This window comes from Zingiber officinale, chromosome 1B, assembly GCF_018446385.1.
Source record: "Zingiber officinale cultivar Zhangliang chromosome 1B, Zo_v1.1, whole genome shotgun sequence".
Lineage (NCBI taxonomy): Eukaryota > Viridiplantae > Streptophyta > Magnoliopsida > Zingiberales > Zingiberaceae > Zingiber > Zingiber officinale.
Genome location: NC_055986.1, coordinates 4249048 through 4262692, shown reverse-complemented (window position 1 = coordinate 4262692; position 13645 = coordinate 4249048). Strand labels below are relative to the sequence as shown.

The following is a 13645-nucleotide window of genomic DNA, read 5'->3' as shown; positions in this document are numbered from 1 at the left end:
GATAGGTTTGAAATTTTTGTACGTTTAATTCACAAGATTAATAAATCATGAATAACCATTGATTTTTAACTTTGTTTATAACTTTATGATAGGTTTGAAATTTTTGTACGTTTAATTCACAAGATTAATAAATCATGAATAATCATTGAAAAAGAGATTCAATGACTTATACAAACATTGCATCACCCACAAAAGAGATATGATGAAGTAAATTTAAGGTATGTCACATTTATTTTATATTTAAATAAAAGTAAATATATAATCATTTTTTTTCTATTGGAGTGATCATTCATTTGAAAACCTAATGAAGAGTTTAAAATAAAAAGAATTTTCAAGAAAAGATTTAGCAATCACATCTAACATATATTTAATCATACCAAGACTTAAAGGAAAACATCATCTTCCAAATATCCACAATTCAAATCCATACTACGACAAATTTATAAAAAAAATTATTCCAAATAAAACACGCAATTAAAAAATATTGAGCTCCTAAACTGCCCACTAAGAGCACCTGATTTACCCCAAGCCAACAATCCTAAGCTCAATATTATCGAATCATCCAATCTAATTAATCATTTTTTTAATTACCCAAATATATAAAGTCACTTAAATTATATTAAAAACTAATTCTGGAAATCTAAGAACTAAGATTAGTAATATAAGACAACACGATCAAATTCAAAACACATTACATAACAACAATCTAACTACGACATTATACTTTGGAATTATTTCCAGTAAATAGGCATCTCTAATTAACCACCGAAGCCATACAGAGTCCTTCCCTGCCTCTTTAGCGCGTAGACGACGTCCATGGCGGTGACGGTCTTCCTCCGAGCGTGCTCCGTGTAGGTCACAGCGTCACGGATCACGTTCTCGAGGAAGATCTTTAGGACGCCGCGCGTCTCCTCGTAGATCAGGCCGCTGATGCGCTTCACGCCGCCCCTCCTTGCCAAGCGCCGGATCGCCGGCTTGGTGATGCCCTGGATGTTGTCGCGAAGCACTTTGCGGTGGCGCTTCGCGCCGCCCTTGCCCAATCCCTTGCCGCCCTTTCCTCTTCCAGACATCTCGGCCTAATCGAGCTCTCGATCGACTGATTTCTGCCCAAATTCGAGGCCAATTTACAGCAAACAAAAAAAATTTTGAAGCTCGAAAGATGAGAAACGTCGATTGAGGAAGAGATATCGGGGATTCGGTGCGTACCTGAAGGCTGCGAGATCTGCGAAACTTGGAGGAAGCGATGGAGTTGGGTCGGGTGCGAGCGGGCTTATAGCGCAATAGGGCGATGCGCGCAAGGCGCAACCGTGAGGCGGAGCAGTGTAAAATCTACACCCTTGATTAACAGGAAACGGACGGCAGATGACGCATTAATAGGGGTCACACGGATCGTTAATGATTTCGCCTTTCACTCGAAATAAAAAAATAACAATCAAATTAACTTTTTAAAATTTTATTTTATTTTTTAATTGGCACGGGTAAAAACAGAAGTAAAAAAAATGGAAATATGATTAGAATGCGAAGTAAAAAAAAAAATCAAATTGACTTTTTCATATTTTAAAGTGGCAACATATTTAGATCGAGTTTTAGGATGTGAAGTATTCTCTTTTTATTTCGGTCCAATTTTGTTTTTTGCATATGAAATTTGAAAATTAACTAATTAACACATATTTTCCATAAATATGTCACTTTATTATATATAAAAGATCAAAAAACTAAACGATTCTCGAGTTTGATTGTAATTAGAACAACCAAAGCTAATGGGTTGACGAATTTGGACCGGTAAACCCATTAACGTTTTTCATGGGCCTTTAAGTCGGTTCTAACTTCGTTGATTTTCCAGCCCCAATATGCATTGTATGGGTATGTTAACCCTAGAGATGTACACGAGCTGAATCGAGCTAAATAGTATTAAGCTCGAGCTTAGTTCATTTAAGTTATATTCGGGCTTAAGCTCGGCTCGAGTTTGAAACGAACTTTTATCAAAAGACTCGAGCTCGGCTCGTTTTGGAATTACCAAGCTCGCGAACAGTTCGAGTTTAGCTCGTTATTAGCTCGATTATCATAATTAACGAGTCTAACTCATTAAGCAAGCTCGGGCTCATTTGCAGGCTCGTTTTCGGGCTCGTTTTAGAGCTTGTTTTGCAGACTTGCTAAGCGAGCTCGAAAACTCATTTGTATAAATATTCAACAAACCTAACAACTAGAATAATATAAACTCAACACATTATTGAACATCCCAAACTACTACATTAAATTTCTAAACTAAAGACATCATTGAACATGTTCGCGAGCCGTTTACTCGAACCAAGCTCGAGCTCGAGCCCGAATTCACGAGCTTATAAACAAACATGTTCTCGAGCCCTTTAAACGAGCCGAGCTCGAGCCCAAGTTCACGAGCCTATAAATAAACATGTTCTCGAGCTCTTTAAACGAGCCAAGCTCGAGCCCTTTAAACGAGCCGAGCTCGAGCTCGAGCTCGCGAGCCTATAAATGAACATATTCACGAGCTCACGAGCCGAATATCCTTGAGCTCGAGCTCGACTCGATAAAACTGTCGAGCTCGAAATCGGGCTCGAGCTCGGCTCGATAAGATAAATGAACCACTAAAAAAAAAAAAAAAATTAGGGACAAATTTTCGTCGCAAAATTTTTTGCGACAAATTTTGTGACAAAAATATATTTGTCGCAAATCAGTCGTTGCTAAATTTTGCAACGAAAAAAAATTATTCGTCCCAAATTTTGCGACGAACTATAGTTTTCGTCACAAATTTTGTTGCAAATATACACTGCATAGTGTCTTCAAATTTGGCACGAATTTTGGTTCATCCCAAAATGCAGTTTACCCGCATTCTCAAGGTTCATCCCGAATTCGGGACGAAAAAGATTAGTCCCGAATTACCAAAATTCATCCCGAATTCGGGACGAAAAAGATTCGTCCCGATTTTGGGACGAAAAAGATTTGTCCCAACTTTGGGACGAACCAAAATTCGTCCCAAGGTTCGTCTTAAATTAGAAACGAATCCAAAATTCATCCCTAATTTGTGGAAAATCAAGGTAACTCAGATTTTGGGACGAACCCAAATTCGTCCTAAGGTTCGTCCCAAATTAGGGACGAATTTTGGATTCGTCCCAAATTTAGGACAAACTCAAATTCGTCCTTAATTTGGGACGAACCCTAGTTCGTCCCAAATTTTATCCCAAAATATAATAACTCAGAACCCTTACATCTTTATTTTCTTTATCCTATTTTACATATCAAATACATTCAAATTTAAAATATATACGAAACTTCAACACACATCATATTTATACACATCCAAACAAACAAAACTACACATCCAAACAACTACACATCCCATATCAAATACATTCAAATTTAAAATATATACCAAACTTCAACACACATCATATTTATACACATCCAAACAACTACGCATCCCATATCTAACATTCAAATATGTCAATTCAACAAACATCATATTTACACATAAAAACAAGAACTAATTTGGCTCAACAACTCACAATCCAAATAACAAATACATCAAAGCATAAAATAAAATACTAATCGTCATGCTTCGGGAGCTTCATGCACCTTCTTCCATGCTTCGTTCTCCTTTTCCTACATCAAATTACAAATGAATAATAACTAACATTTATAACAAAAAAATATATATCTAAAACATATCAATGATATCATATTGAAATAAGACATCTAAAAATTATGCAACTAACAAGTTAAATATTGTCTTGTTTTAAAAAGAAGAAAACTAAGAAAATTAACGATTCTATAATAAAGAAAAAGTAATTAATTAATTCCTTGATGGCATCCTAAATTGAGTATTAGATCTTGTAGATTTACAAGCCGGATTATGCTCATGATAGCATCCTATATTGAACTTGCTTTTCTTAATATGGGTTTTCAGAATAACAACAAGAGCAATTTGGAAACTCAACATAAATGAAAATTAGAAATATAATTGTTAGCAGTTATTGTTCACATGAAGAAGATCCTAGAATAATTCTGTAACGTTTCCTAAGAAACTTGTATTTGGTTAGAAATAAATCTTTTCATGTTCATTTGGAGTATCACGTAACCTACAAGAAAATTGGCTATTTGAGTGCATGATAAAAATAAATCTTTCAATGCCATGTCCCCTTGCTTTTATCTTTGCTTGTCTCATTCTTTAAATTTCCTTGTGATTCCTAATGGCTACAAGGAAATCTTGGTCATTCTGTTAAAGATAAGAGAGGGGTAAACAAATCAACCAAAGTAGGAAATAAGTTTTCTTCAATTATCCCAATTCTTTTTCTTTCATCTCTTCAAGGCGAGCTTCAACTTTGCACAAAACCCACTAACTATTAGAAGATCACTTCAACATAAACAGTGAAGTTTCATAGCTAGAAGAAGCAAGAAATCCAGGAAAGATTAACCAAATAAATCTAGAGACATGGTCCTAATACATGGTTATCATAATATATCAAAGACTTAGATAGCAAAAAAAATATCATTTATCTTTATTTGCATGAAACATACAAGAAATAAAACTTTTAATTAAGTGTAATAAAAATATATAGATAATATAATCAAAATACATGTATCAAATGTTATGACAAAATAAAAGTATTGAAACATATATAACTAAATTTGTATAGATTAGTAATAGACAAATCAAAAATATAAAACATGGCATAACATGCAAAGTATCAAGGTAAAATAAAATTTTTAAAGGAACTATAACATAAATGCAAAAAAAAAAAAAAAAATCTAATATAAAACTTACCATAATTTAACTAAGATCCACCACCATCGCCATCATCGTGATCACCATCATCACTGTCACCGGGAGGATTCTGACTTGGAGCAGAAATTAACTTAAAATAGCGTAAAATCAATTCTTGATTTAGGCGCATTTGTCTCATTTCTTCATCCCTTTCATTTAAAATATCCTTCAACTGTGAAACATCTTCAGTCAAGTGGTTCATCTGTTGGGTATGTGAGGAGGAAGAAGAAATACGGCCAACTCTATAGGTTCTGCTCAAAGAACTCATTCCAAATATCTTTCCTCATTTTTTTGACCCTCCACTCGCTTGTAGCCATAAATTTAAATTAGTACCAACAGATGGCTCAGACCCCTCCATATCTGCACTAGTAGAACTAGAACATCTCTGTGCTGCCTCTAGTTCATCATATTTCTCCTGTATTGTAATAAAAAATAAATTATAATTATAATAACATTAAGTTATAATAGTGGGTACATTAATAATAGAATCTAAGGTATAAATTTAGATCAAAAATTTATTCAAACCTTGATTGCTCTAGCTCTGTCCCCACTCCAAGTCTTATCTTTTTTTCTGAAAGGTGCCGGTAAAAGTTTCTATAAATGTAGGCTCCTTTCCTAGTTCTTTGGACTAAAAAAAGATGATTAAAGATAATTAAATAGTGTCAAATAGAGTAAGAAAATAATGGGAGTGTTAAAAAATTACCAATCTACGTCTATACTCATCAATATTGATAGATCCTCCTGTATATGTAGCAAACATGTCTCCAGAATTAAAAGAATGATTTGTTTTATTCTAGTGACTTCTTGTTTTAAACTCCTCAGTTTCCCAATAATTGGAAATCCTTATCCAGTTTTCCTCAGTAACGAATGGTAGTTTTTTTCCCTTTGACTTCGCATGATTGAGTACATGGCGAATGTGATCGCCACATTTTTTCATGAAAATCCTTCTTATTTCCATGTCATCACTCATGTCCCAAGTGAATGATCGCTGTAATAGAAAAAATAATTATTTATATATTTACTTTCATTTAAGATATAAAACAAATGAGATATACCTTAAATTCACTCCACCATAGCTCTCTAGTCGGTGCTGGAGTGCTATTATAACTCATCGAGTCCCCTCTCCAATGGTTATTCACGATTCTATTAATCTCGTGAATAACATGAATAGAATTATCGAACCTATTATAATTTACAAAAAAACATGTTAAATAATTATGGAAGTTGATAAAATAAAATATTTTAATTTTACTTACAAATCTCCACAAGGGGCTATAGACTCTCGAGTGTCTTGCCTCTCAGCAATCGGATGTTGGGAAGGAATGGAAGAGGCTACTGGGGACTCGATCGGCGAAGGTACAGCCGAAGGGGAAGGGGAAGGCGATGGTGCACAGGAAGGTATTGTTGAAGGTATATGCGACGATCCTGCAGTGCTTGCCTGATTAGGTGGGGGCGTAGATATAGTGTCTGTAGGTGGTGTATGCTGAGCGCTCCGTCTGCGACCACCTCGTGGAAAGAGATTCTGAAAATTCAAACAAATGATAAATTTAATACAAATTTGTTTCATAATAAATAATATGAAACCAAAGAACTTACCATATTTCCTAAGAAAAAAGTGAATCCACGAACCCCGAGAAGACGATAAGATATAAATTGTAATTATCTATAAAAAAATACAGAGTATTAACAGATAAGACATATAACTTTAAAAATGAAACAATTTTGTATATATTTGAGACAAATAAACTAATTGAACTATGAGTTTTGAGAATTACAAATTGAAAATAAATTTATTCTTAATAAAGCAGTATAATATATGAAAATAAAATATAAAAACTTACTCATTATAAAAACTCAAAGTCTTCATCCTCTTCCTCCGCCTCCTCCTCCTCCTCCTCCTCCTCATCATCATCAATTTCAGTTGTATCCACATTTATCACTATTCCGGTGGGATCTTGTAACGTTGGAATAATATATTCTTTTATATGAAATGTATTAGTAACCTCCTCTTGCTGATAAGCAATGTCCTCCCAATGTTCCTCAATTTTTTTTCGTGCCTTCGTTTTACACATAGCACACCAATCAATTTTGTCACATTTCAAACTAGGATATGAAGCATATAATACTTGAATTGCTTGTTGTGCCTACACAAATGGTTCATATTTTTTATAAAATCTTTTATGATTTATTTCAACCAAATTATATTGTGGATGCACCTTCATCCCTCTGATAGGGTCAAACCAGCAACACTTGAATAAAATAACTCGCATTTCTAGGCCAGGGTATGCTACCTCTATAATTTCATCCAATAAGCCACAAAAATCATTTCTTGCATCTCCATCATTGGATGACTTAACACAAACTTCACTATTCATCGTACTCTTTCCCATTCCATATTCTTGAATATGAAAATTATATCCATTTATGAAATACACTGGTCATGTGCGTACCATTGCTTTCGGACCCCATGCTAGATGGATAAGCAATTCTTGCTCAATCTGAGTTTGATTATCATGAACCTAAATTCAAATTTGACAATTATTACAAACATTCATATTTAAAATTCAAATTTAAATTGACTACTTACAAATGATTTCAACCATGGTGCAAATTCTTCTTCGCATAAGCGATCAAACTCTTGTGGTGATAAGCCAGAATATAAGTTTTCAAAAATCCTATGATAAAAAAGTTAAATTATAACACTAAAAGTTACGACATAAGAAATATAAAAAATTAAAAATATATACTAACTTATAATATGATGATATTTCTGGACAATTCAATAAAACATATGCATGAGCTGTCTGTCATTCTTGACCAGTTAAGTATCTCTCCTTACATGTTCCACTTGGTCAACCAAGGTAGCTAAAAATTAAGAATGAGTTTATATTGGGATCAATTGAACCTTCATCGTTTATTCCTGATCGCTGTCGTTTGCTTTGAACATGAGGCTCAAAATAATATCAAGCAAAAGTTGTTACCTCCTCCATAATATATGCATTAACAATAGATGCTTCAACATGTGCCTTATTTTTGATTTTTTTTTTCTTCAAATGATATAAGAATCTGATTGCAATAAAACAAATTATATTAGATTAATTATATAATAAAATGAGTATATTTTTATGCATTCAATTTGTCGAAATATAGCAGATGAAAATTTTACCTTTCAAATGGATACATCCATCGAAAATGGGCAGGTCCTCCAACTTTAGCCTCGTATGGCAAGTGAACCAAAAGATGTTCCATAGAATCAAAAAATGAGGGTGGAAATATTCTTTCCAAATTACACAAAATAATTGGAATGTCTCTCTCTAAAGTCTCCATGTGTGAGTGTCTCAAAACAGTTGAGCAAATATCGTGTAGAAAAATACTTAACTCTGTAATTGTACCCCATACAAAATTTGGTAATACTTCCTTAAAACAATATGAATAAGTCTTTGCATAAATATATAACAGTCATCACTTTTCAACCAATCAATTTGTATTCTGTCATATCGACACATCTTCCAAGATTAGAAATGAAACTGTCTGGAAATTTTAAAAATTTCAACCATTCACAAACAACACGTCTCTAATCTTTATTCAATGTATAAATTGCTTTTGGCTTTGATCCCTACTATTTTCATCGACATCAAGAGTGGGTCTTTTACAAAGGAGTCGCATATCTTTTCTAGCATTGAGATTGTCTTTGGTTTTCCCATTGATATCCATCACTGTATTTATCAGATTACCGAAAATATTCTTCTCAATATGCATTACAACGAGATTATGATGTATTAAATGACTATACCAATATGGCAAATCCCAAAAAATACTCTGTTTTGTCCATTTATGTGTACTTTCATATTCATATGTTGTACCATGTGGGTCTTCAATAACAGATGAAAAGTGTAACACTCTGTACCAAATATCTTGACCCGTCAATCTTTATGGAGGAGGTGTTCTTTCAATTCTATTCCTAGTGAATTCATCTTTATTCCTTCTGAACTTATGATTTAGTGATAAAAATTATCTATGACAATCAAAATAACTTGGCTTCTTCCCATGTTTCAATCTTATTGATTTTGATCTCTCCATACATGTTGGACATCCTAAGATCCTAGCAGTACTCCAACCTAATAGCATACCATAACCTGGAAAGTCATTTATGGTCCAAAGAAGAGCAGCTTTCATTATAAACATCTGATTAGTATGCACATCGTATGTAGGAAAACCTTCATCCCATAATTGTTTCAATTCTGCAATCAAAGGTTGCAAATAAACATCTATTAACTTCTTCAGATTTTGCGGCCTAGGTACAACCAATGTTAAAAACATATAAGGTGTTTTCATGCACATCCCAGGTGTAAGATTATACGGAGTTAAAATAACTGGCCAACATGAATAATTTTTCCCTGATTTGCCAAACGAAGCAAATCCATCAACACAAAGACCTAATCTAATATTTCGAGTCTCCTTTGCAAATTCAGGATATGTTCTATCAAAATTTTTCCACGCCTCTGCATCTGATAGATGACACATTAGTCCATCTTCTGTTTGATGATTTGCATGCCACGTCATATGTTCAGCAGTTGTCTTTGATGCATAAATTCTTTGTAACCTAGGAGTTAAAGGCAAATAAAATAAATGACTGTATGATTTACGTCGTCGTTGACTTTTTCTGATGGTCTTATACCTATCTTGATTACAGAATTTATAAACATCTGCACTGCATCGTCTCCCCAATATAGCATACAACCATCTTTGCATACATCAATTCTTTCCACTGGAAGACCTAATTCTTTAATGAGTTTTTTAATACTGTAAAAATCATTGGGCAATATATTATCACGCGGCAATGCCTCTTCAAAAGTTTGAACAAACTTATTAAAACAATATTCCGACACATAACACTCAGCCTTGACATTCAACAGTCTTGTAGTGAGAGATAATTTTGTGTGAGTGTTACAACCAACCCATAATGGTTCATCAGCAGCACTCAACACTTCTTGAAATTTAGTATATGTTTCATTAACGCCTGGTACTTCTGCCTCCTCCAAAAGTGATGTATAAGTAGTATACATTTGTTCAACTGGTGGAGGATAACTAGAACTTGTATCATGCATGTCGGGATTGAAATTCTGATCTGCTGTATCAATAATCATTCTCTGATATGGATTTAATTGATCATAATAACTCTACTCACCACTAACTGAGACTTGTATGTTTCGTGCATAATCATCATCAGTTATGAATGATTGACCATGAGATGTCCAATTATAGTATTTCGAAATAAATCCAAATCTACAAAGATGTTCTTCAACTTTATTGTAGAGTAAAAATTTGCCATTGTGACACTTTTTACAAGGACATCTTATATTATTGTCATCCATATAATCAACTTGACTAGATGCAAAATTCAAAAATTATCTCAAGCTAGTGATAAACTCATCAGTTAAATCGCGACGATCAGGCAAGTTCTTGTTATACATCCAACTTCTTTCATTTTGCATTTTGTCTATTTCCAATAAACTATATTACTAATGATAATATAGTAATGATGAATATGTACTTAGTGCACATACAAATGAATAAAATATAACAAATAAAATAATAACATTAGATAGTATAATAGGCACATTTATTTCATCCTTACACTAATACTATCATGATTAAAATAACATATCTAGATACATATACCTAACAATGGAGAACAAAGATGAGCGTCTTTCCAAGCCACGCCAAATACAAATTAACCTGCATAAATAATAATACGAAGTTTACAATTATATATACGAGTACACAAACACATATACTATTGGACACCCACAAACATTACTACACTATGGGCCGGCAGCAGCCGTAGGGGCCATATCCGATCGCGCATGGCTGCCAGCGGCCAGTAAGGTCCAGATCTGGCAACGCACGGCTGGCAGTGGCCAGTATTGTCTGGATTTGGCAGTCTGCGGCTGCCAACAGCCAGGAAGGGCCGAATTCGGCGGCCGACGGCTACCAACGGCCAGCAAGGGCCTGATCCAATAGCTCCCAGGGGCTGCCAGTGGCGAGCAAGGCCCGGATCCGGCGGCTCGCGAATCTAGGACGAACTATTAAATTCGTCCCTAATCTGGGACAAACTGTGAAGTTCGTCCCAGATCTGGGACAAACTTTGAAGTTCGTCCCAAAATTTAATTTCCTTAAAAATTCAAAATAAATTCTTTCAAAAATTAAAAACTAGCCATAGAGAGCTCGGAATGACATAGAACAAATTTCCATGTGCTCGTATCACTCTCATGACCACATTAGTGGTCTCAAACATTTTTTCTTCTTAACAAAATTAGATCCGTAATTTTCGAATATCAACATGACTTTAACTTTTTCAAATCAACTCTTATTTTTACTAAATCATAGGTTCTATCAATTTGATATTTTCAATTTAATTATCGCAAACTATATTGGGTCTTTGAGTTCACTAATATGGTCATGAGATCAATATGAGTGCATATAAATTTGTTCCACATCATTCCGAGCTCTATAGGTCAAGTTTTTATTTTTTGAATGATTTTATTTAGAATTTTTAAAGATTTAAACTTTGGGATGAACCTTTAAGTTCGTCCCAGATCTAGGACAGACTCCAAAGTTCGTCCCAAATCTTTATTTTTTAAAAATTGCGGAATAAAGTGATAAAAATACGGATGCATGACCTAAACACCTCGGAATGATACGAAATGAGTTCCTATGCGTTCGTATCGATCTCCTGATCGCAATAATGACCTCAAACATTTTTCTCACTCAATATTTTTAGGTTCATAAATTTTTATATCAACAATTAAAATTTTCATTTCCAAAACTTTATAAACCTCAAAATATTAGGTAAAAAAAATTATTTCGTGTCATCATTGTGATCAGAAAATCGTTACAAATGCATAGAAATTTGGTCCATGTCATTTTGAGCTCTATAGGTCTAGTTTTTATTTTTTGAATGATTTTATTTAGAATTTCTAAAGATTTAAAGTTTGGGATGAATGCCAAAGTTCATCCTAGATCTGGGACGAACTTTGGAGTTCGTTCCAAATCTCTATTTTTTTAAAATTGCGGAATAAAGCGATAAAAATACGGATGCATGACCTAAACATCTCGGAATGATACGATACGAGTTCCTATGTGTTCATATCGATCTCCTGATCGCAATGATGACCTCAAACATTTTTTTCACTTAATATTTTCAAGTTCATAAATTTTTTTATCAACAATTAAAAGTTTCATTTCCGAAAATTTATAAACCTCAACATATTAGGTAAAAAAATTATTTTTGGTCATCATTGTGATCAGAAGATCGTTACGAACGCATAGAAATTTGTTCCATGTCATTCTGAGCTTTATAGGTCAAGTTTTTATTTTTTGGAAAATTTTATTTAGAATTTTTAAAGATTTAAAGTTTGGGATGAACTCCAAAGTTTGTCCCAAATTTTTATTTTTTTTAATTGCGAAATAAAGCGATAAAAATACGGATGCATGACCTAAACACCTCGGAATGACACGAAACGGGTTCCTATGCGTTCGTATCGATCTCCTGATCGCAATGATGGCCTCAAATATTTTTTTCACTCAATCTTTTGAGGTTCATAAATTTTTTTATATCACAATTAAAATTTTCATTTCTGAAAATTTAAAAACCTCAAAATATTAGATGAAAAATTATTTCGTGTCATCATTATGATCAGAAGATCAATACGAATGCATAGAAATTTGTTCTTTATCATTCGGAGCTCTATAGGTCTAGTTTTTATTTTTTGAAAGATTTTATTTAGAATTTTTAAAGATTTAAAGTTTGGGACGAACTCCAACATTCGTCCCAGATCTGGGACGAACTTCAAAGTTCGCCCCAAATCTGTATTTTTTTAATTATGAAATAAAGCGATAAAAATACGGATGCATGTTCTAAACACCTCGGAATGACACGAAACGAGTTCCTATGCTTTCGTATCGATCTCCTGATCGCAATGATGGCCTCAAATATTTTTTTTACTCAATATTTTGAGGTTCATAAATTTTTTTATATCACAATTAAAATTTTCATTTCCGAAAATTTTAAAACCTCAAAATATTAGGTGAAATTTTTTTTTCATGTCATCATTGTGATCAGAAGATCGATACGAACGAATATGAACTCATTTCGTATGATTCCGAGAAGGTCTTTAGCTCGTGTATTCATATTTTTGTCACATTTTTTCTGATTTAAAAAAAAATTGAAATTTGGGATGAACTATGAAATTCGTCCCTAATTTGGGACGAATTGTAAAGTTTGTCCCAGATCTGTTTTTTCTTAAACTGGAATAAAGAAAATTTACTCTATGTTTGTGACAAAAATATTTTTTTTCACAAACCTCGTAAAATTTCTAACGAATTTCATATTTCGTCCTAAATTTGCAACAAAATTTGCGACGAAATAATGTTTGTTGCTATTTTCCCACAATTTTTTTTGTTGTTGTTTTCGTTGCTAATTAGCGACGATTTAGTGGTTCATTGCTAAATTCGTGGTAAATTTGCGACGAAAATTATTTGTTGCAAATTTTCATCCCTAAATAATTGTTTTTGTGTAGTGAACAAACTCAAACAAGTTTTTTATCGAATGGAGCTCAGAATAATTCATAAACCATTTGATTCATTTACATCGCTAGTTAACCCAATAATTAAATTCATTTATTTAAGGGTTCGTTTCATAATCCTTCTTCATTTCATCATTCCATTTTGATATCTCAATAATAACCATGTTAATTAAATTAGAATAGACGTGTTGCTTTAACATTAAATAGGAAATACTATCACAATTAATATAGTATAGGAATTTTACTTTTATAAATTTGTCCTAACTGTTCAGTT

At 33.3% G+C, this 13645-nt stretch overlaps 1 protein-coding gene across 1 annotated transcript; it reads right to left on the bottom strand.

Moving 5' to 3' along the window:
- Positions 1-653: 653 nt before the first annotated feature.
- LOC122047473 (histone H4) lies at positions 654-1343 on the bottom strand. The gene is made up of 2 exons (XM_042608806.1): positions 1207-1343; positions 654-1103 (listed from the first exon to the last, which is right to left on the bottom strand). The coding sequence occupies exon 2, from the start codon at positions 1068-1070 to the stop codon at positions 759-761; it is 312 nt and encodes a 103-aa protein (XP_042464740.1). The 5' UTR covers positions 1071-1103; positions 1207-1343; the 3' UTR covers positions 654-758.
- Positions 1344-13645: the final 12302 nt, after the last annotated feature.